The sequence below is a fragment of the Haliotis rubra genome, unplaced genomic scaffold (genome assembly GCF_003918875.1).
Source record: "Haliotis rubra isolate DU_JTF1 unplaced genomic scaffold, ASM391887v1 Scf12, whole genome shotgun sequence".
Classification (NCBI taxonomy): domain Eukaryota; kingdom Metazoa; phylum Mollusca; class Gastropoda; order Lepetellida; family Haliotidae; genus Haliotis; species Haliotis rubra.
This window is the reverse complement of record NW_025765114.1, coordinates 3,577,836-3,600,064: the sequence shown is the minus strand read 5'-3', so window position 1 is coordinate 3,600,064 and position 22,229 is coordinate 3,577,836. Positions and strand designations below refer to the sequence as shown.

Genomic DNA, 22,229 nt, shown 5'->3' with positions numbered 1-22,229 from the left:
CAGGCATGCATACAACCCATAGAACCAATGAAAGTGAAACAAAACAAAACGACTCAATAGTTTCTTGTTGCAAAGGGTAATATTTCAAATGATCCCACATGGCTATAGACAAATTCAAATTCTTTCATAGTTTATTATACACATTGAATTCTATATACATTAAAGCAATGCCATTGTGTTCCAACAAGTCACACTTCTCAAAACAGACTTGAACATCTCGAGCCGGGCACATATTAGGTAACTAAAAGACGAAAAACAAACACAATGGTGTATTTTGTCAATGAATACTAAAACAACTTTAACAGCTACAGCCAATAAACAGTCACAGTAAACTTTCCTTCAGTGCTCAAGTAATACTGATATGAAGGGATTCGTATCGGGGCTGATACTGACATGTCAAAATAATCCTCATCAGCCTCAAAATGAGAATATTGATACGTCTTGAATTTGCTGACATTTCATTGAACTAATTTTTTCCGAGACAAACCTAATGATCATCAACATGGACTATGAGCCAATAACAATGACTGAACACCAAACAATACATTCACAAGTTTGTCCACTATCATACAATCTTGTTCACAGAAGAACAAACACATCTGTTGGCTTTTGACAGAATCCTTAGTTTATACACATGAAGACCTTCTCTGTATTCATCCATTTGATTCAGCACTGATACTTTCTCAAAAACAATTTTGGTGGTAAAACATGGCCTCTATCGTCCCTTCTTGAATGCACCTCCCTTAGCTTTCTTCTTGGCACTCCCCTTCATCTCGGCAGCCTGCAGGAAGAAATACAACATCAGTACCGACAGATGTCTACAAATACAATGCTTCAGAGAAAGTATAAGACACAAATTACATGAGTAAACCGATTCAGACAACACGCATTTCCAAAAAGGTAAGATGACACAAAAGTAATTTAGATGATGATCATCACCTAAAAACATGTCTAGATCTACAGATGGTGTCTTCTTCAATCAATATGACCATACCGATACTAGATTGGTTAGAGATGGTTCAAGGTAATCAAAAACAAAATGCCTGCATTGCATATTACCAGAGATGCCAACCCTGAATCAAAGGAAAACGGAGTCAAGACTGGCTGAAAGCCAGGCCTGAGCACCAAAGGTGCGAGTTGGGGGTGAACTCTTGGTCGGGTCTGCCATTTTGTTTCACTTTCATACGGACTATGACATGCATTCGGAAAAACTTTGTGGAACTTCATCATCAAAACACGCAATATACACAATCGACACCCAAAGGATCACACGCTAAGCTTCTGAATGCTTTTACCAGTGTTCCCTCAAATAAATCACCGGTGACTTACAAAATTGTATACCTCAAAAATAAATTCAGAAGTTTTTTCTCTGTATTACCATTACAGGTACATTTCTCAGGAAGTGTTTAGCAGAGTTTACAGGCCACAAACGTTTGGTTTTCCTTTTAAGTCTTAAACATCCGATGTGAAGAGATACAGGAATGAGGCCTTATTGTTTCACAAAGTTGTCATCTATTCCACTCAGGAAACCACATATAATTCATGTAAATCAGGCATTCACATTCTGTTTCTGCATGTAGAGGGGTAAAACATATGATTTAATTGAGATTAGACACATCATGGTACCTTTCTCTTGGGTGTGGTGGAGGAGGACGACATTACTTTGAAGAATGAGTCAAGACGACCTTGAGTCGTGCCTTGCTTTGCTTTCACTAGCTTCTTGATGCCATTCTTCATCCTGTCCTCGCTGCAAGTACACGAAGAAGTTACAGTCAAAGCTTTTACAGGGAGGAACAAGACACAGTGACCACTGTGAGTTGAATGGGCAACAAAGCCTCGAACTTCCACATAGTACATGATTTAGTACAGAAACTCAACACATTTCAAACATTTGAGAACCAAATCCCCAAAAAGACCACTATATATGATGTGGATTCCATATATTCAATTGAATAATGTTGTGTTATTTAAATAGCCTTATGATAATTACTTGCATCAGGAAACATGTATAGAGATCCCAATCCTGCCATAAATTGTCTGGAGTTCCCTCCAACATTGTTTGTGATTGTGACACACAGACACCATTTAACTGAAAATCTGCTGTCTGTACATATTTGAGTCAGCCCAGACAATTCAGTGACTGACATCAAATGCAACTTGTATAGATGACTTGCAGTAACTAAATCAGCAAGCCAGAGAACAAATCCCAATAATGGCCTCTCACAAGCATGGGTTGCTGAAGATGAAGACAAATTCTTAAGAGTCGCTTTTCAATTCCTATTACTGAACAAGGCATTTAGGAAATTTTAAGAAGTTTTGCAAGTTTACATCTGACTACAGTACATAAGTTATAGCCTCCAACAGTTGGATGTTTATCATATTTATGGATCTGAGACTTTGTTAAATCCCAGTTTGACAGTACAATACTATTCATAGCTACATTGTCCAGTCATAAATATGTAGTACTTTCCTCATTTGAATGGATACATGGACTACCGGGGTACAGACTATCATGCTTTCACTGTACAGGTGTTCACTGCGAAGGATTATCCTACCTGAAACCCTTCTGTGTCACCATGAATTCCAGCAGACCCTCCTCATCTGGTTCACACCATTTCAGCTGAAACAGGAACACATTCTGATGCCTCTGAACCCACGATACTCTTCAGATCAGTGTCACAGTAAAATGACTGTTCTAGCTTCCATGTTACATAATTTAGGATCAGTTCAAGGGTATTCAACTTTATGTAAATTAGCTTTTTATTGATAGATATATAGAGATATATGGATTATTTTAGATGTATATTTGTTTCTGGATGTCTTATTTCAGTTAATATGTTTTAATTGCTTTTAAAGGATTTTACAATGTTTCATGCAATTCCTTATCATATGTAGACCATTGTTTGGTAGAGATCATTTGTGCTGTCAACTACCAGCTTTGTGAGTTTGTTACCATAGGAGATGGATTTAAACCAGAAAGTCAAACTCTCTCCAATTAATGAGACACCTTGTAAAAAAACATTAAAAAGCTTCTCAGAAACCAATATGTTTGAAATCACAAGTGCAGACATGACCCTGATAAAGAAGCGTGAGACTGACAACCTACATCTAGTTTTTCTGGATCTGTAATATCTGGCTCCTGGAACAACACTCGTGCCTCCTGAAACACACCACCAACAACTTCTCAATGCTATATGTACACAACAGTTGTCTTCAGGAACAGCACAAACAGATACATACAGAATACTACTTAATTGTCTGCTTGGTACATCTAAATATCATGCCATATATTATACAAGTTGTTTCCAAATGCATCTAACAAAAGAAACAGAGTTTTGAAACAAGTAGTTGTAAGACATAAGGTATCTGACAGGCAAGTGTGCAGTAATCTGTTTCTTACACTCTCTAAAATCACACTGTTTTAGCAACAAATCTATCCACCTATCCAGGGAATCCGAACACCTATTTGAGAACGACATCAGTACTTTGCAGACATAATGCTCACTGGATCCTATATTTTGTAACTCATACAACCACTGGGAAGATTTTACATATTTTCAGAACAACCTTCATCGTGTTTTATGTCCTGAAAGATTATTTGAACAGGGCATACCTTATACATCCAATTTTCTGGGATGGTATATTTCTGAAACAAAAAAGGCATGACACTTACTATAAGCCTACAAATATAAAACATTCAAAACTTTGTGTACAAGTTCTTGAGATATTATTTCAAATCTCGGTTTCCTGAGGGAAATTATCAGAAATGCAATATTACCTGCTGCAAGAAATTATTATTAATGTATTGATCTTCGTGCTACAACTCCAACCATATTTGGGATTTATTTTATTCTAAGTAAGCATGACAACCAACAAGGATAGGTATGATGCTGACACACTAAGAATCAGGGTCGGGTAAATCTGGATATTGTGATTTGAAACCTATGTCCAGTAGATCCTGTTATGGGAAGGGACATAACTCAGTACTGACGCTCAGACCACACACTGGGCGAGACATATATCCAGCACACATCATGTAAATAGAGAGCTTCTTATCTACCTTCTTATCTAGATGGTCCAGGATGGTTTCTATTGATCTGTGCTGCTTGATCAGCTCAATGGCTCGCTTTGGGCCAATACCCCGGATAGAGTCGCAGTAATCACATCCCAGTAAAATACACAGGTCAATAAACTGAAACATAGAATGCCACTGTCATGGTTACCATACTTGTCATGGAAAGACAGGAGTGCCATAACAAGAGAAAAGACTTTGAGATGAATCATGCTAAATGGATGTTCTTTGGTAGGAGAAATGAGGGGGAAAAAAATTCCAAAAGTTCTCCCCAACGTAAATTTTCTTCAGGATATTTGGTAATGGAATGAAGTTTTGAAAAAATTCATCATGATCAGTGTAATGAAATAAGCAAGATGGGTTTTAAGTCAGTTTCAGTTATAGTGAGTATGGTTTTATGCTGCTTTTAGCAATATTCCAGCAATATCGTGGCGAGGGACACTAGAAATGGGCTTCACACACTGTATCCATGTGGGGAATCAAACCCGGGTCTTTGGTGTGACGAACGGAGGCTTTAACCACTAGGCTACACCACCGCTCACAGAGTAGACTTTTGAGGAGAGACATGATAACTCCTGTGGTAAGGTGAAATTGGGTTTAATATCGTACTTAAGATTATTTCGCTCATATGACAATGTGCATGCATGTGTATGTGTGGCTGCTTGTACCAGACCAAGCTGATTTTATAGCCCTAGCTCACCGAAATACCATTCCGCAGGTAAGCATGGATATCCCACCCAGACACATTATACTGATTCCAAGCTGACCAGTCCTTTTTGTACCCATTAATACAGAGCGCCAGTGAGGGACTATCAAGTACCATATTTTAACGTCTTTTGGTATGACGCGGCCGGGAATCAGACCCGCAACCTTCTGGCGGATGTTCTAACCACTACATAACAGAGGCGGTCAATAACTCATGACTGGTAAGGTTAGGACTAATTCCAGGAAACATGGGGTTAACTATCACCTTCACAAGAGAATAACACTCACCTCATCTTGAGACAGACTCAGTTCTTCTAACACTCTGTCTAAATGAATTTCTTTGATTGGCATTTTCCTGAAATATTATGGAACCAATATTCACTGTAATGACATTAAATGTCTAATAGAAGTCTATATCAGCATTATAGATATAAACCAGTAGTACACAAATAGTGTCACTTGTGACACCATGACTGTAATGGCTACATCCATGCTAGTCACATGGCTGTACCACCAAGGGAACATTAAAACTTCTTGAACCAAATCTCTGTATATTACATACAGTTACTTCAATTCCACTGTATCATTATCACCCAGCTTGCAAAGGAAAAGATTAAGGTCACCACAACAGCTTTCAGAACTTTCAGAACAGAAGTACATCAATATTTTGGTAATTTTGACATGTCAAATTAGAGGCACTGACCTTGCTTCACTGAATGTCAGATGTCTGAGCAACACTTTAGATCCGAACGTCAAGGCATCCATATCCTCCGTCCCTGCGGCGAACACTTTCCCTGCTCTGGCCAGAGCTGCACACTGAGCCTCTGCTTCACATGGAGCCTGGAAGATACAGGAGACGGGTAGAGATGGGAAGATACAGGAGACGGGTAGAGATGGGTACATAAGCAGATGGGTAGAGATGGGAAGATACAGCAGATGGTAGAGATGGGTATATAAGCAGATGAGTAGAGATGGGAAGATACAGGAGATGGGTAGAGATGGGTACATAAGCAGATGGGTAGAGATGGGAAGATACAGGAGACGGGTAGAGATGGGTACATAAGCAGATGGGTAGAGATGGGAAGATACAGCAGATGGTAGAGATGGGTATATACAGCAGACGGGTAGAGATGGGTACATAAGCAGATGGGTAGAGATGGGAAGATACAGGAGACAGGTAGAGATGGGTACATAAGCAGATGGGTAGAGATGGGAAGATACAGGAGACGGGTAGAGATGGGTACATAAGCAGATGGGTAGAGATGGGAAGATACAGCAGACGGGTAGAGATGGGTACATAAGCAGATGGGTAGAGATGGGAAGATACAGCAGATGGTAGAGATGGGTATATACAGCAGATGGGTAGATACAGCAGATGGGAAGAGACAGCAGATGGGTAGAGATGGGAAGACACAGGAGACGGGTAGAGATGGGAAGATACAGCAGATGGTAGAGATGGGTATACACAGCAGATGGGTAGATACAGCAGATAGGTAGATACAGCAGATGGGAAGAGACAGCAGATGGGTAGAGACCGCAGATGGGTAGAGATGGGTATATACAGCAGACGGGTAGAGATGGGAAGATACAGCAGACGGGTAGAGATGGGTATATACAGCAGACGGGTAGAGATGGGAAGATACAGCAGACGGGTAGAGATGGGAAGATAACAGCGGACGGGTAGTGATGGGAAGATAAAGCAGTTGGGTAGAGACGGATATATACAGCAGATGGGTAGAGATGGGAAAATACAAATGGGTAGAGATGGGTATATACAGCAGGGGGTAGCGATGGGAAGATACAGCAGACGGGTAGAGATGGGTATATACAACGCATGGGTAGAGATGGGTATATACAACGCAGATGGTAGAGATGGGTATATACAGCAGATGGGTAGAGATGGGTATATACAGCAGACGGGTAGAGATGGGTATATACAGCGGATGGGTATATACAGCAGACGGGTAGAGATGGGAAGATACAGCAGACGGGTATAGAGATGGGTATATACAGCAGATGGGTAGAGATGGGAAGACACAGCAGATGGGTAGTGATGGGAAGATACAGCAGACGGGTAGAGATGGGAAGATACAGCAAATGGGTAGAGATGGGAAGATACAGCAGATGGGTAGAGATGGGAAGATACAGCAAATGGGTAGAGATGGTAAGATACAGCAGATGGGTAGAGATGGGAAGATACAGCAGATGGGTAGAGATGGGAAGACACAGGAGACGGGTAGCGATGGGAAGATACAGCAGACGGGTAGAGATGGGTATATACAACGCATGGGTAGAGATGGGTATATACAACGCATGGGTAGAGATGGGTATATACAGCAGATGGGTAGAGATGGGTATATACAGCAGACGGGTAGAGATGGGTATATACAGCGGATGGGTATATACAGCAGACGGGTAGAGATGGGAAGATACAGCAGACGGGTATAGAGATGGGTATATACAGCAGATGGGTAGAGATGGGAAGACACAGCAGATGGGTAGTGATGGGAAGATACAGCAGACGGGTAGAGATGGGAAGATACAGCAAATGGGTAGAGATGGGAAGATACAGCAGATGGGTAGAGATGGGAAGATACAGCAGACGATTAGAGATGGGTATATACAGCAGATGGGTAGAGATGGGAAGATACAGCAGACGATTAGAGATGGGTATATACAGCAGATGGGTAGAGATGGGAAGATACAGCAGACGATTAGAGATGGGTATATACAGCAGATGGGTATTAGAATTAGATTATCTATGTACCAACCTCAACATATGGAATGCCCATCAGCTTCAAGAGCTGTTTACAGTCTTCATTGTGTTGTTTAGTGACCTTCACCAGGCGACGGTTGAACTTATCAATGTTTTCTTCATCACCTGCAAGTTTAGTAAAAATCAAACTTGAAATTAAGGTAACTTGTCCTTCAAATAACAAATCTGTCAAATCTTTAGACACTGAGGCCTGAGTTGTGAACCACAAGTTGGTGACCAGTGAACTACAAGTTGGTGACCAGTGAACTACAAGTTGGTGACCAGTGAACCACAAGTTGGTGACCAGTGAACTACAAGTTGGTGACCAGTGAACTACAAGTTGGTGACCAGTGAACCACAAGTTGGTGAACCACCAGTACCCACAAGTTGGTGACCAGTGAACCACAAGTTGGTGACCAGTGAACTACAAGTTGGTGACCAGTGAACCACAAGTTGGTGACCAGTGAACCACAAGTTGGTGACCAGTGAACCACAAGTTGGTGACCAGTGAACCACAAGTTGGTGACCAGTGAACCACAAGTTGGTGACCAGTGAAGTTGGTGACCACAAGTTGACCAGTGACCAGTGAACCACAAGTTGGTGACCAGTGGTGACCAGTGAACCACAAGTTGGTGACCAGTGAACCACAAGTTGGTGACCAGTGAACCACAAGTTGGTGACCAGTGAACCACAAGTTGGTGACCAGTGAACCACAAGTTGGTGACCAGTGAACCACAAGTTGGTGACCAGTGAACTACAAGTTGGTGACCAGTGAACCACAAGTTGGTGACCAGTGAACCACAAGTTGGTGACCAGTGAACCACAAGTTTGACCAGTGACCAGTGAACCACAAGTTGGTGACCAGTGAACCACAAGTTGGTGACCAGTGAACCACAAGTTGGTGACCAGTGAACCACAAGTTGGTGACCAGTGAACCACAAGTTGGTGACCAGTGAACCACAAGTTGGTGACCAGTGAACTACAAGTTGGTGACCAGTGAACCTACAAGTTGGTGACCAGTGAACCACAAGTTGGTGACCAGTGAACCACAAGTGGTGAACCACCAGTGAACCACAAGTGACCAGTGAACCACAAGTTGGTGACCAGTGAACCACAAGTTGGTGACCAGTGAACCACAAGTTGGTGACCAGTGAACCACAAGTTGGTGACCAGTGAACCACAAGTTGGTGACCAGTGAACCACAAGTTGGTGACCAGTGAACCACAAGTTGGTGACCAGTGAACCACAAGTTGGTGACCAGTGAACCACAAGTTGGTGACCAGTGAACCACAAGTTGGTGACCAGTGAACCACAAGTTGGTGACCAGTGAACCACAAGTTGGTGACCAGTGAACTACAAGCATCTTGATTTACATCATTATGTCAATCACTGGATTGTCTGGTGCAGACTTGATGTGATGTGAAATGTGAATGAAAGTAGAGAGAATGCCATGTATATATGTACAAGTAGTAAGCATGGAGTACTTGGGACCTATACTGTCCATTCCTGAAATCCCTTCTGGGAGACCTGCCAGACCCATTCTGACCCAGAATTCCCAATGAAAGACAAGCATGGAGCCAGAAGTAAGTATGAGATATTGCACTGACCAGCTTCCTCAGCTTTCTCTAGCCCTTTCTGTGCTTCCTCCCTTCTCTCGGCTCTCTTGGACAACTGTAACCATGGAAACAACAAAAGTGAGTTCTTTCTTTCTCCATGATACCTATCTTCCAATCATACTAGAACTAGAAGGCAAAGTGTATAACATGGGACTCAACTAGCTCAGGACAAGTAATCCAAACAATTATGAACATTATCTCTGAACATGCACATGTTAGATTTTATTTTCATTTTTTTAACACCAATAAAATGTAATGGATATGTGCTGTATTTCACAGGGAACTTTTTCACTTGCACCGTTTGTCACGGGTACTTTTTTGTGGTAGCACCTTTCTCGTTCCTCTTGTTTTCGAACTTTCGATATGGAAAGCCGCTTGGCCAGGACTCTCTCCCTTTTTTGGGCTACAAATCCACAAAGTGTATGTATTTTCATATTTGCATATTGTAATATGTGTTCAATTTCATTATTTAGGCAATTTGTGTGTAAATAATTTGCTGTATTTAAAATTTTGGATGTGACGTTAAATTTCGGGCAGGGAAAACACTGAACTGTTTTTAAATGCTTTTTATTGGTATTTTTGTATAGTATTTTGATATGTTATATTGTATATTGAAGTTAGGAAACATATTTTGCAGCTTTTGTTAGTTTAGGATGTAAGTTTCTTTGGGCTAGAAATGCTATGCTGTCAAAATGCAGTATTTGAAGCATTCATGAAATATCCATACCCGTGGACTGGTTAACCTATTAATATGGTCACTGCAGAGTTACCTCGTGTGCATCTACTGAAGTTATATTATTCTCATCTGTATGTAACAGTGTAACAAATTCAGGTTTTGGCTGTTTATGCATTTATTCAGCAAATATTGTGACTTATGCATATTATTGGGAAATTTACTCTATTAGGGAAAATTTTTGAGTGTGTGTGAACTTTAGAAACTTTGTACTTATTATTGTGTTTTGTACATTTCAGTCTTACCCTATATCGTCCATTTCTACAAATGAAGATTACCAATAAACGATAAACTGGATCCTTGAATCTTGACTGTCGTTTATGGAAGCGAGTGAATGCTAGGACAGCATAGGATATATTTCAGAAAAACACAATGTTCATTCAGCTGTCAGTTTATTCACCAAGCTGATAACATATCAGAATAACAACAATTCAAGTCATAAAAAAGATTTCTTCGGGTTGAGATTAATCACGATTGTTTTGGGACTAAATTCCTTTCTGACACAGTGACTTATTGTAATAATTACCAATTATAAGTTAAAAACAAGTGTTTCCTTGAAATCATTAGTACTGATAACATTACTGATTTAAGTCTAAACAAGAAAAAATTGTGTCCAGGGACACGGATGCCCCCGCTGACATTCATAAGACATATAAAGATCAATAATTGAACAAAATTCACGAAAAAGTTCAATAAACATCTATGCAACTATGAGATGCACACCTTTCGAGTCCCAATGAAACACATGTATAAGCGTAATCAATTCTGTTGAGCAGTTTTTTTATGGAAAAGTGGATAGACTTAATCCCCCTATTTCACTATCATCAGAGATAAATTCAACAAAATTTATCTAAGTTCAAATGTCTCTAAACATACAAAAAACTATAAAATACAAAAACAAAATATGAGATGCACACCTTTAGAGTCTCTATAAAAGACATATGCAAGCTAAATGAGTTTTGTGCAGCGGTTTTTGAGGAGAAGTGGATAAAGTACACCCCCTGTTGTATGGGACAACAGGATGAATAGAACCAAATTCAACTAAGTTCAAACATCTGTAGAAGTGACAAAATTAAGAAACTGGATGAACAAGGTATGAGATGCACACCTTTAGCGTCCCAATGAAACACACGTAGAAGCTCAATCAATTCTGTTGAGCAGCTTTTGTGGAGAAGTGGATAGACTTCATCCCCTATTACACTATATTCAGAGAGAAATTCAACAAAATTTATGTAAGTTGAAACGGCATTAAAATTGGAAAAATAAATCAAATACAAAATCAAAATATGAGATGCACGCCTTTAGAGTCCCTACAAAACACAATGTAATCTAAATGAATTCCATAAAGTAGTTTTTGAGGAGAAGTGGATAACGTACACCCCACTGTTGGATGGAACGAACAGGCTGAATAAAAGTTTAGAACAAAATTCAACTAAGTTCAAACATCTGTAAAAGTGACAAAATTACGAAATTGCATAACAAATTATGAAATGCACACCTTTAGAGTCCCTTTGAAAGACATGTAGAAGTTCATTCAATTCTGTTGAGCAGTTTTTGTGGAGAAGTGGATAGACTTCATCCCCTATTACACTATCATCATAGAGAAATTCAGCAAAATGTACCTAAGTTCAAATGTCTTTAAACTTAGAAAAAAACCCAATAAAATACAAAAACAAAATATGAGATGCACACCATTAGAGTCCCAAGAAAGCCCATGTATAAGTTCATTGAACTCCACAGAGCGTTTTTTGTGGAGAAGTGGATAGAGTACATTCCCTGTTTCGTACGGACGGACATGGAGGGTAACCCTATATGCCCCCTGCCATATGGTGGGGGCATAAAAACCCCACTTCTGCAAGGCCAGCCAGCCATGACCATATACAGTTTAATGGTGGTCCAATTAATTGAAATAATCGAAAATTGGTCGCAATGACAAAACGACCAAGCAATCAATCATGTTTTCTCATAATCGAACACAAACAATTTTGGAACACTTGTTTGCAATAACAATATTTTTCACAAGGTTGGTTTCGTCTGTTACATTTCATTAGCATTACAAGCTCTTCCAATTCATGATTGAAATTATTTTAAAGACTCCATGAAATTTATGTTCCTAACAAACTAGTCATCCTTTAAAGATGTGAAATTTGCAAATGCATTTTGTGCAATTTGCAAAAAACCCGAAAGAAATACATGTTTTTTCTTTATTTTTTGTGTGCATTAACAAACATAACCAGGAAAATTTAATAAATGACGCTAACCAATTATTTTCGATGATTGATCGGTTGTAATGAACCAATCATCAATTATGAGAATTAAACCAATTCCCAACACTAATACAGTTACCTCCCCTACCATCACAACACAAGTCAAACTCACTTCTCCTGACTTCATCTCTGGGGGCTTCCCATCAAACACATACACAGGCTTGATTCCATTCTCAACCATTCTGATAGTCCTGTAGAACATCCCCATCAAGTGACTGAAGAAAAAACAGTGAAGACTGAGCTTGGCATGGTGCATTAAATCAGATCTTTTGACAATTACTGTAAAATGCAAACAGCCAATCAATCATCAATTATGTCTGATTATCAGAGAGTAAAGAGCAACACTGTCAAGATATCAGCACTGCTTCCAACATTAGATTGTCACTAAATGCTGTTGTCAGCAACATCCCAGCTACTTCAGGGTACAATGTATTTAGTGTATTTTAGCGAAACAGGTGCGCGCGTTGTAGACAGTAAGATACATGGCAAACTATCCAATTGTTTAGCTATCCAGGACATTATTCAAATGGTGGGTGAGTGAGTTAAGATTATAGTCACACCAGCAATATTTTAGCCATATCGTGACTAAAACAATTCATTTATCACTCCCTCCAACCCAACCCACACCCAAGGATGGAATTTTGTTTCGAGAGTCTTAACTCAAAAAACCGTTCACAAATCAATGACTGATATTTTGAGCAACAATCCAGTCCATCTGGGTATGACGAGATAGTCTCATAGCCATCATATGTAGGACCACCTGATCCATTTTATTCCTTTTAACAATAATAATTCCATCACTGACCAATTCTGTCACTATATACTGATTCTAATCCTCTAATAGCTACGAAAGAATTAAAAAACATGACTCTCCACATTGTTCTAGAGGTAATGTTTTATTCTACCAATTAATAGCTGTGTTAAGCTTTTAAACAGACCTGATTTCTGTTTGAAAAATAAAAGCATCATGAATATTAAATGCAAACTTACCTGGTTGTCTCCCCTTCTTCATTCATCAGCTGTGATCCATCAGACCTGACTGCAATCAGGAACTGGTATATACTCATAGAGGCGTCAATTGCAACTTTTCGACCTTGAATAAAAGATAAAAGGTTGTTACTTTCAACATAAAGTCAGATTTTGTTAACATTAACAAATTCTGATGACAATTAAAAGAACAGATGTTGATCTATTATCATCTTCATAAGGAACTATCTATATATTAGTTGGCAATTTCGTCTGATCTGTTCACTTCTGAGAGGATTCTCCTGTGTATCACAGCAATTCAAATGGACCGGCAGGTTGCTGGTCTAAATGTCATGTCAGCAAAACACCACTGATTTCACCAGGTGAAAACTGCACCATATTTGCATACATAGTCACTGAAGGTCAAGGAAAAACAACACCTTACACATATACTTATAATAAATATTAACAAGCATTGTCACTAAGGTGACATAATCCCCGCCGCAAATTATCAAGTTAAACTTAAAGAGTAATGAAAGTGAAGGTCGTAATTTAAGATGAAGTTAAATGTAAACAAAAACATGACCAGTCAACCTCTCTTGATATCTTGTTCTGTAGTTGTTCAAACGCACAAATATTTTCAAGACTCACTTTGACCTTGACATGAATGTCTTCGTGTATGAAATATGAAAAAATAGTAATAAAGAAACTGCTTATTTGAAAACATTCAAGGGAAGCCTTGAAAGTCTATGAAGAAAATCCAGTGAACTGTTCTTGAGATATCTCGCTGACAATCTTAACATGCAGTTTAAGATGCTGAAATCTTCAAAGTGTCGCCATGACCTTGAAAATTATGTGAAGGTCATCAAAATCGACTGGAACTTGCACCTTCCCTCGATGAAGCTTGATGTGAAATATGTAGAAAATCCAGTGAACGGTTCTCGAGATATCTCGCTGACAAGGTTAACATGCAGCTTAACATGCTGAAATCTTCAGAGTGTCGCCATGACCTTGAAAATTATGTGAAGGTCACCAAAGTCGACTGGGCCCTGCGCCTTCCCTAGATAAAGCTTGGTGTTGAATATGACGAAATCCAGTGAATGGTTCTTGAGATATCTCGCTGACAAGGGTAAAACGTCAGTCATTTGTGACCTTGAAATGAAGGTCAAGGTCACCAAACCTGACTGGGACCTTTCTTTTACTGTGATGAACCTAGGTACCAAATATGAAAAGAATCCAGTCAACGGTTCTTAAGATATTCCAATTGCGTACGGACGGACGGAACCTAATACTATATCCTCTGCTTTGCGCTAAACGCGCGACGGGGGATGATAAAGTTCATGTTGTAGAAGGAATGGGAAATTGTATAGTCCCAAAAGAATGACCATGTTGTATGCATGTGCACAGCTATTACATGTACACTTTCAATGATTTGATTGGCTGCTGAGAAATTCACGAGTGTGATGCATGATTTACTTCACAGCTGTCAATCTTTCTTCTGAATATTTAAGAAATACAGTTCACTCTACCACCATGTATAGTGTAATAAAACACACTTTCGCCCTGAACTATAGCGTCCTCGTACTTTAACTATAATAGTTCAGGGCGAAAGTGTGTTTTATTACACTATACATGGTGGTAGAGCGAACTGTATTTCTTTCCTAAGATGCCAAATTTAATACTTTCTAAGGATAACAAGAAGACAAAGTCATCAATATCCCCTGCAATGGCAAAATACTCTTCATGATTATGTCTACGAGTTATGACTATGTCAAATATTTAGGTGTGTATATAGAAAAGTGGAAGGAGAGTATTGAAAGGTTTTGAAAGTTCTGCTCCAGAAAGGAGCACTATCACCAATTTCAGTTTTAGTCAAACTTGTTGCCATGGAAATGCCAAAAATATTTTATTCAGAAATCCAAAACTACCAAAAGGCACCAGTACACCACCAGATCTATGCATGTGCCAAGTTTGGTGAAGAAACATTGAACGGTTTTAGAGTTCTGCTCCGGAAAAGAGCACTACCACCAATTTCAGGCTAAGTCAAACTTGTTGCCACGGAAACGCCAAAAATATTTTATTCAGAATTCCAAACTACCAAAAGGCACCAGTACACCACCAGATCTATCTATGTGCCAAGTTTGGTGAAGAAATATTGAACGGTTTTAGAGTTCTGCTCCGGAAAAGACAACGTGCACGGATGGACTGATGCACGCACGGAGTCCATTTTAATAGCTCCCGCAAAACGCGTTGTGGGGGATAATTACGATTAATTTAAGGCAGAAAACAAACGATGGTGTCGGTGGCCTAAATTAAGAATCCTCGCACAGGGCTAACTGGTGCGCTGTTTTATTGATGTGTCTGCCCCCCTACGTTAAGACGAACGTTACCAGAAAAAACAAATGATAACAGTTTGATGACAGTTTACGTTCGGATTAAATATCTCCTCTGAATTATTTTAATTACATCTGTCATTAACGTAAACCATATGGGGCAATATGAACGTCGCATTTCTACTACCAATGTAAGTTTAGATCAGTACATCCAGAAGAAGCTGAGTAGTCAAGCGACATTCCACGATTGCATTGTGGGAATGTAAACATTGCGAACGTTACCGTGTCGCTGAAAACTTCTGAGTCGAATTGACACATTTTAACCGTCGAAAAACATAAACGTAATGTTTCCACCAGTGATGTTAGCTGGGTGAAGCAACTGCAAACCAAGAAACGGGATGCAACGGAGAAGTTTACTGTAGGAGGCCGTACGGGATAACGTCATTCAATTGTTACGTCATCAAAAAACTATACCTGTATTGTCTGATAATGTATCTTTTTTGTCGATTGTTCTAACCCCTAGGCATCTTAGAAATTCAGTTAAATTGGTTCAAAACCATTTCACTTTATTTTAGGGGCTATGTTTAAAACTAAGCTCTGTCTCTGAAATATGTAAAAAATCCATACAAATCCCATTTGAGCATGTTGAGAGGTAGTAAATTCAAACCTTAGAAATTCAAGACATGTTTAAGTAACTGCTTTTACATTTCTGTAAGGGTTGGGTGGAAACAAAAATAATATGCTTCAGGTGCGACAGACTAGTTATCATGGTTATGTTTGAATAAAGTCTGTTATGTTAACCATTGTTGTTAACCATGTTAACCAGAAACATATGTTGCTTATCTAGTTACATTGCTGTGTTTGTAGCAGGGTGTGGGGTCATCCAACAGATGATATCTCTTTCATGTCAGTTTACTGACGAGGTTAACCTCTTGGTCATGATTACAACCTCTAGTCTGAGTCAGATCAGAATGTCCATGGTTCGAATCCCATCATGGCACTCGAAAATTGCATGGCCGCTACACGTATGCTGGCCAAAGAAATCTCTTTTAACGTGACTAGGCGGGGCCTTGGGAATTTTAACAGATGTACTCGCCATACTTTATCTGCGAAAAAATCGCCTTGAGTAGTAAAACACGAAATATCGGGAACTGGTTTGTTTACAAATCAATTGCTTAGTGATTTGAGTTTGATATCAATTAAAGGCTAGTATCTGACTCACCAAAGTAATTCTTTATGTCATTGTCCTTCAATGAACTTGGAGCACAGTCGCCGAGAAGTTTTGACAGGCCTTGAATACCCATAGCTAGTGCTGTTGTGCAAAACTGAGTCCTTGATTTGGATATGACTAAAGTTCGTAAATACTTAGTGCTAAACATGCAAACTGGCGCCACAACTACTTGAGTAAAGCGGACGTTTATTGTTTCCCATTGAATAGTTAATTTTAACCTAAAACAAATTTTAAACATATTTTTTCGTTCCAAAATAAGTGCTCGTGTTTGTAATAACAGTGAAGCTGAGTCAGCACCACAGGCTAGTATACGAACGCGGCTTTTACGGAAATTCGAAAATATACGTAGAATTAGCTTTACTCAAATAATCGAAAATGGCCGACTTACACACGTTGGGATTTATTGGGACGATAGAAGAAGATGAAGAGATCGATGTGGCTCAAGAATCTTCAGCTAGTGAAGATGAGGTAAAGAGGAATTGAAACACCACCATCCGCTTATTTAAAACGGGATCTACCTACATACCAGATGTCACATTTTCCTTTTCAAACTGTAGGCAGCACAAATCAAAACAGAAGCACGTGTCTGAATATTGCGGATGAGTACACCACGGTTCCACATAATGCTAGAGTCCCTATTATCCTATTTGAAGTCAGTACTTATCACTGCTATATTGAGAAAGTGTTATCCCAAATACAACATATGTTGCAGTGCTAAAGCTTAAATTTCAATATACATATACGCCTCGGTTAGCAGGTTAGGTGCCTGTCTCTGAGAATGTAGGTTCGAATCCCGGATGGGACTCAACCCAACAAAAGTACTAGAATCTGTATTTTACTGAGAAAGTGTAGTACCAAATATAACATGCATTACATGAATTAAAAGGTGTGACATCACATGAAATTAATTTGTGCATGACTTATTAAGACACGGGATTGTAAAAAAATATTCATAGATAAGAATTAGTTTGTGGTTAAAAGGGCTTTATGTCGAAACGGCCTAAAGAGTCAAACAAATGTGAAGATGGGGTCTAAAAAGTCAGTATAGTAGCAAAACCCTAGTCAAAAGGGCCACAACAAAAATGACAGCCCATGTACAATTGATACAAGTTGATAATGGTCCCATATAATAATGGCACACTGTTTTCATGTTTACCCTGTTTGAGATTAGTCCAACATTTTCTAACGTCAGGCCAGTGTTTTCTGTATATAAACATTGATCCTTATTTAGCCTTGCTGTTGTTGTGACAAAATAACAAAGTCTGTGCTCTTTGTTGTTCATATCATTTGCATAATTAACCTGTTTAACAATTCAATGCATACAAAAGCAGTACATCTTACCTTCCTGACAGGGTACATCGGTGAAGCAGCAGCAGAAGAAGAAAAAAATAGGAAACAATGAGTTCAACAGCTTCTTCTCATTCACAGATCAAGTAAGTACTAGCCTTGCATTACGAGTAACAGTGTTCACGAATAGCATTGACCCTCTGACAAATCCGGCAACCAAAGGTCAGACAGAAGTATACAACCCGCCGGCCCCAGTGTCTGACTGTATATTTCACAATGACTTTGACTGAAGTTGTTTTATGTGACATGTGACACTTGTTTTCTGTTTATAAATCTTATGTTTGTTAATAATTTCAATGCCAGTTATAAGAAATATTAAATCTGAAATGTGTGTTTAATTTTATTCCATGGGTCCTGTGCATTTTCAAAGGGTCAGACAGACATCTGAAACTTACAGGACCCAATGTCCTGTGATGTTTGGTCACTATTTTGTTAGTCACTGTATTTGTTCATATGTTTGGTCACTATTTTGTTAATATTTGTTACATGGCAATGTTTGAAACAATTTTAATATAACTTATTGAACAATTTGAGGTTATCATGAATTTGTGAACTTTTTTCATTGACTATCAATACTGATCATAATTCATATGCAAAGGCAGCTGAATACGTAAAGAAAACTTTGACACAAAGTTGAATGCTGAGATAAGTAGCTAATCGCACATCACAGTGACCCACATGGAGTAGACCAATGCTCATGCTTAATGGTCACCGGATTGTCTAATGGCTGTTGTGTCATAAACCAACATTCATTCATTCATTCATGTATATGTGGTAAAACAAAGTACCAAACCTCAGTTACACAAAATGAGTTTTTATATGGTACTGATAAACATTAAAGTTAGTTTTTTTGCCAGCAATCATCGCTTTGTTACATTGCCTTCATATTTATGTTCACAGTATGACATTGCAGACACATTTGATCCAGATGTTGTGCTCAAAATGGCCAAGAAGAGAAAATCTGCTTCGTCCCTTGATGACAAAATAGCTGAAGCTAGAAAAAAGAGGAGGAAAGCGGTACATATAACATTCATCGCTAATGTAGTGACTTGGTTTCTCTCTTCACATTGATTTCAGCTCATCGAAGGAATCCAGTGACAATAAACTTTAGACTGTGATGTTCCTATTCTCTCTTGTTCTTATCCCTGGGCACTTGTCCAGTCATCTGAAGCATCTCAAATAGAGTTTTGATGTGTCCCTGAGATGTACCACTGATAATTGATATGACTGAGTGTTCAAATTTAAATCTTTTCCTGAGATACTTTTGTTCATGGGTTTCCCCATAATGATAAATGTCCAAGATTTGTATCAATGTTGTTAACTGAAATACTTTATCAAAACTGTGTTTAACAGCTCCCTCCCTCCCTGGCTCCCTTGATGTTTGAAGTTAAAAATGTAACAGTTTACCATGTCATACAGCATATCTTCAAGTGGGATGTAGATGGGTTTCAGTGAAATATGATTACGGTTTGACTGACCCACAGATTCAACAAAAGAAAGGTGTTTTAAATGTTTGTAACAGCATACTTCTTGTGTAATGTCCAACCTTTTCTTTGAAGTCCTCGAGGTCACATGAAAATGTTGAATAGGCCATGGAACATGTACTGTTATGTTTCAGGATGCTGATGAGAATGGTAATGTTAACAACAAGGCTGGTAGTGATGATGAAGTGGAAGAAGATATGGAGAGTTCCTCAGATGAGGATGAAGATCTCAAACCTGGTGAGTTGGACTCCGTAGTGGTGTACTGTATGTATTTGGTATCTTTGTAGTTACTTGTCTTGGACACTTTTCTTTACACTTAGTACCAATGGTGATGATGGTAATATATGAATTTGGAATTATTAAACATGTTGAAACCATTTTCTGTTTGTCCAACATTGCATGTCACTAGTTTCTTGTCATTAATTCAGTGGAGACCCTGTGTAGAATGTGACTCCAGCACCCACTGGTAATCTTAAATGGCAACTAAAGAGGTCCCTTTAATGAAATAAGGTTTAGAATTATATATAATTACCGGTAGTCATTTATATTGGGACTGTTTCCAGTCCTTGAAAGTCTGTTCAATGGGACCAAAGAGTATTATCCAGCCTCATGTAAGAATGTCAAGTTTTGATTGGTTCACGTGACTCTGATAAAATACCATGTACACCTGTCACGATCCGCGAGCAGGGAGTACAAAAGTCATATTATCCCGCCACGCCTCGGTGACCACGCGAAATGAGAAAAGCGTGCATCGCCAAGCCTTTAGTAACGTGCGCTGCATTGAGGTCAATCGATCAGCTGTTGTCAACATGGCATCTCACATAAATAAAAACAAGTCGATTCGATGCGTATTGTTTTCTTTTGATTTAGTAAAAAAGATTTGGCTTGATAAATGCGTTATCACATCGTGTCGAGGGAAATACGGGGTTTTATTAGTCCCTCGTAAGGTTGTATTCCCCTCGCCTCTGGCTCGGGGAATACTCCAGCTCGGGGAATACAACCTTACTCGGGACTGATAAAACCCCATATTTCCCTCGACACGATGTGATAACTTATAAAACAGCTCTGAAGGTGTTAAGCTGAATGACTTTCTGAAGAAGTGCATTTTCAAGCCAGCCTTAAGTCCGATAGTTCCTGAATGTTCAGGGGTTGTCTGGAAGGTAATTCCAAAGTACTGGATCAGCTTTTGAAATGGTTTTCTAACCACCTGAGCTGGTGTATTATTTCAGTGCAGACAACAAATGTTGGTTGCTGCATTATACAAATTACTGTATGAATGGAAACAAAATGGATTGGGAAGCACTGCTGTCTAACATGGTTCATGCCTGTCATTGTTACACTGTAATGTACATCAATTCTCGTGTCAGTCACTTGTTTGCCTGGTCTAGACCTTATTATTTACAGATTGCCATCATACTGGGAGTGCAACATTAAACAAAGTGGTAAATCGTTGGTTTGAAGGAATTTCTTTGACCTAAAATCATTGATTAAAATTGCTTACCTAGTTCAGTATTTATGGATTGGAATACTGCAAACAGCTGTGCATTTTATGAACACTGAAACAGTCTGTAGTTGACAGTAAATATGGTCATATGTCTGGAACACAAGTACATTGCTTAAAATTTGTTTTCAGACATGATTAGAACAAAAGAGAAAAAGAAGAAGAAAAAGCAGAAAAATGTTGCTGAAGAGGAAGTTGTAAGTGGAAATATTACTCATATGTTTTCAAACACTTATTTATATAAAAATATATAGAGAAGTTATCACATGAGTAAATATGGTACAGTTAATTTCCAGTATTGAAATATACATTGTATATGAAGCAAGTCCTAAGTACCTGTAATCAGAGTTACCTCCCCTCACCCCCCAAGCAACTTTCCTTGCAATTCACTTATAGGATTAAATATTGGATGTCTTAGACTTAGACATTCAGTGAAGTAAAGCTGTGAACCCTGCATTGTGATATATCAAACATAGCTGGGTGTCACTGTGTACTGTTTTTTCCTTTTTCACTGTGTACTTATTTCAGATTGGTTTGTTTTGCAGGAGAGTGAGAAAATTGAGTTTTCTGAATCGATTGATTCCTTTGATGATACAATTCTTTTTCAAGACATGCATATATCCAGACCCTTACTGAAGGTGAGTAGCTCGGTCAACTGGGGCTATCCTTGTAGAGGGGCCCCAATAGGTATCCTGCTCATGTGAACACATCAGACATGTATGAACATGTAGTTAGCGTATGCAACTGTGTAGAAGAAACTATGTAATCTTCTGTAAGATTGGGTAGATTTGATCTCTTGGTTGGTTGGTTTGTTGTTTAACGCCACACTCGGCAATATTTCAGCTATATGGCAGTGGTATAATCGAATCTGGACCAGACAATCCGGTGATCAACATCATTAGCATCGATCTATACAATTGGGATACAATGACATGTCAACCAAGTCAGCGAGCCTGACCACCTGATCCCGTCAGTCGCCTCTTACGACAAACATGGTTGCTGTAGACCAATTCTAACCCGGATCTTCATGGGTAGAATTGATCTCTACTATTGTGGATGCACTGAAGTGCAAGGTGCTGCTGTTCACAGCACAAAGTTTCAACTGTAACCAGGATCTGCTGGTGATGGGTTTGGCCTGACAATCATTGTTTTGTCAGCAAGTGATCATTTGGGGTTTTGTTCCTGTTGGAATATCTTTTACTGCTGTTCACATTGCCTA

The 22,229-nt window shown here is 39.0% G+C and overlaps 2 protein-coding genes across 2 annotated transcripts in view; one reads left to right on the top strand and one right to left on the bottom strand.

Moving 5' to 3' along the window:
- Positions 1-120: 120 nt before the first annotated feature.
- On the bottom strand, positions 121-16,851 carry LOC124262701 (flap endonuclease 1-like). Its single transcript, XM_046697229.1, has 13 exons — positions 16,670-16,851; positions 13,139-13,241; positions 12,261-12,363; positions 9,140-9,203; positions 7,549-7,658; positions 5,481-5,617; positions 5,066-5,132; positions 4,061-4,192; positions 3,614-3,646; positions 3,107-3,160; positions 2,556-2,620; positions 1,627-1,747; positions 121-781 (listed from the first exon to the last, which is right to left on the bottom strand). The coding sequence occupies exons 1-13, from the start codon at positions 16,824-16,826 to the stop codon at positions 716-718; spliced, it is 1,212 nt and encodes a 403-aa protein (XP_046553185.1). The 5' UTR covers positions 16,827-16,851; the 3' UTR covers positions 121-715.
- A 192-nt stretch (positions 16,852-17,043) lies between these two features.
- LOC124262692 (probable ATP-dependent RNA helicase DDX27) overlaps positions 17,044-22,229 on the top strand; it is a 30,955-nt gene continuing 25,769 nt past the window's right edge. The window contains 6 exon segments of the mRNA XM_046697217.1: positions 17,044-17,146; positions 18,031-18,111; positions 18,926-19,042; positions 19,644-19,746; positions 21,143-21,207; positions 21,556-21,648. Of these exon segments, the coding sequence (XP_046553173.1) occupies positions 17,054-17,146; positions 18,031-18,111; positions 18,926-19,042; positions 19,644-19,746; positions 21,143-21,207; positions 21,556-21,648 (552 nt within the window). The 5' untranslated portion in view covers positions 17,044-17,053.

Bases quoted from the DNA above. Each gene is read 5' to 3' on its own strand.
- LOC124262701 (XM_046697229.1), bottom strand. From the start codon at position 16,826: ATGTTTAGCACTAAGTATTTACGAACTTTAGTCATATCCAAATCAAGG. The intron at 2,621-3,106 runs GTAGGTTGTCAG...TTCCTGTTTCAG, and splicing joins CAGATCCAGAAAAACTAGAT to CTGAAATGGTGTGAACCAGA. The intron at 782-1,626 runs GTACCATGATGT...TTCTTCCTGCAG, and splicing joins CCACCACACCCAAGAGAAAG to GCTGCCGAGATGAAGGGGAG.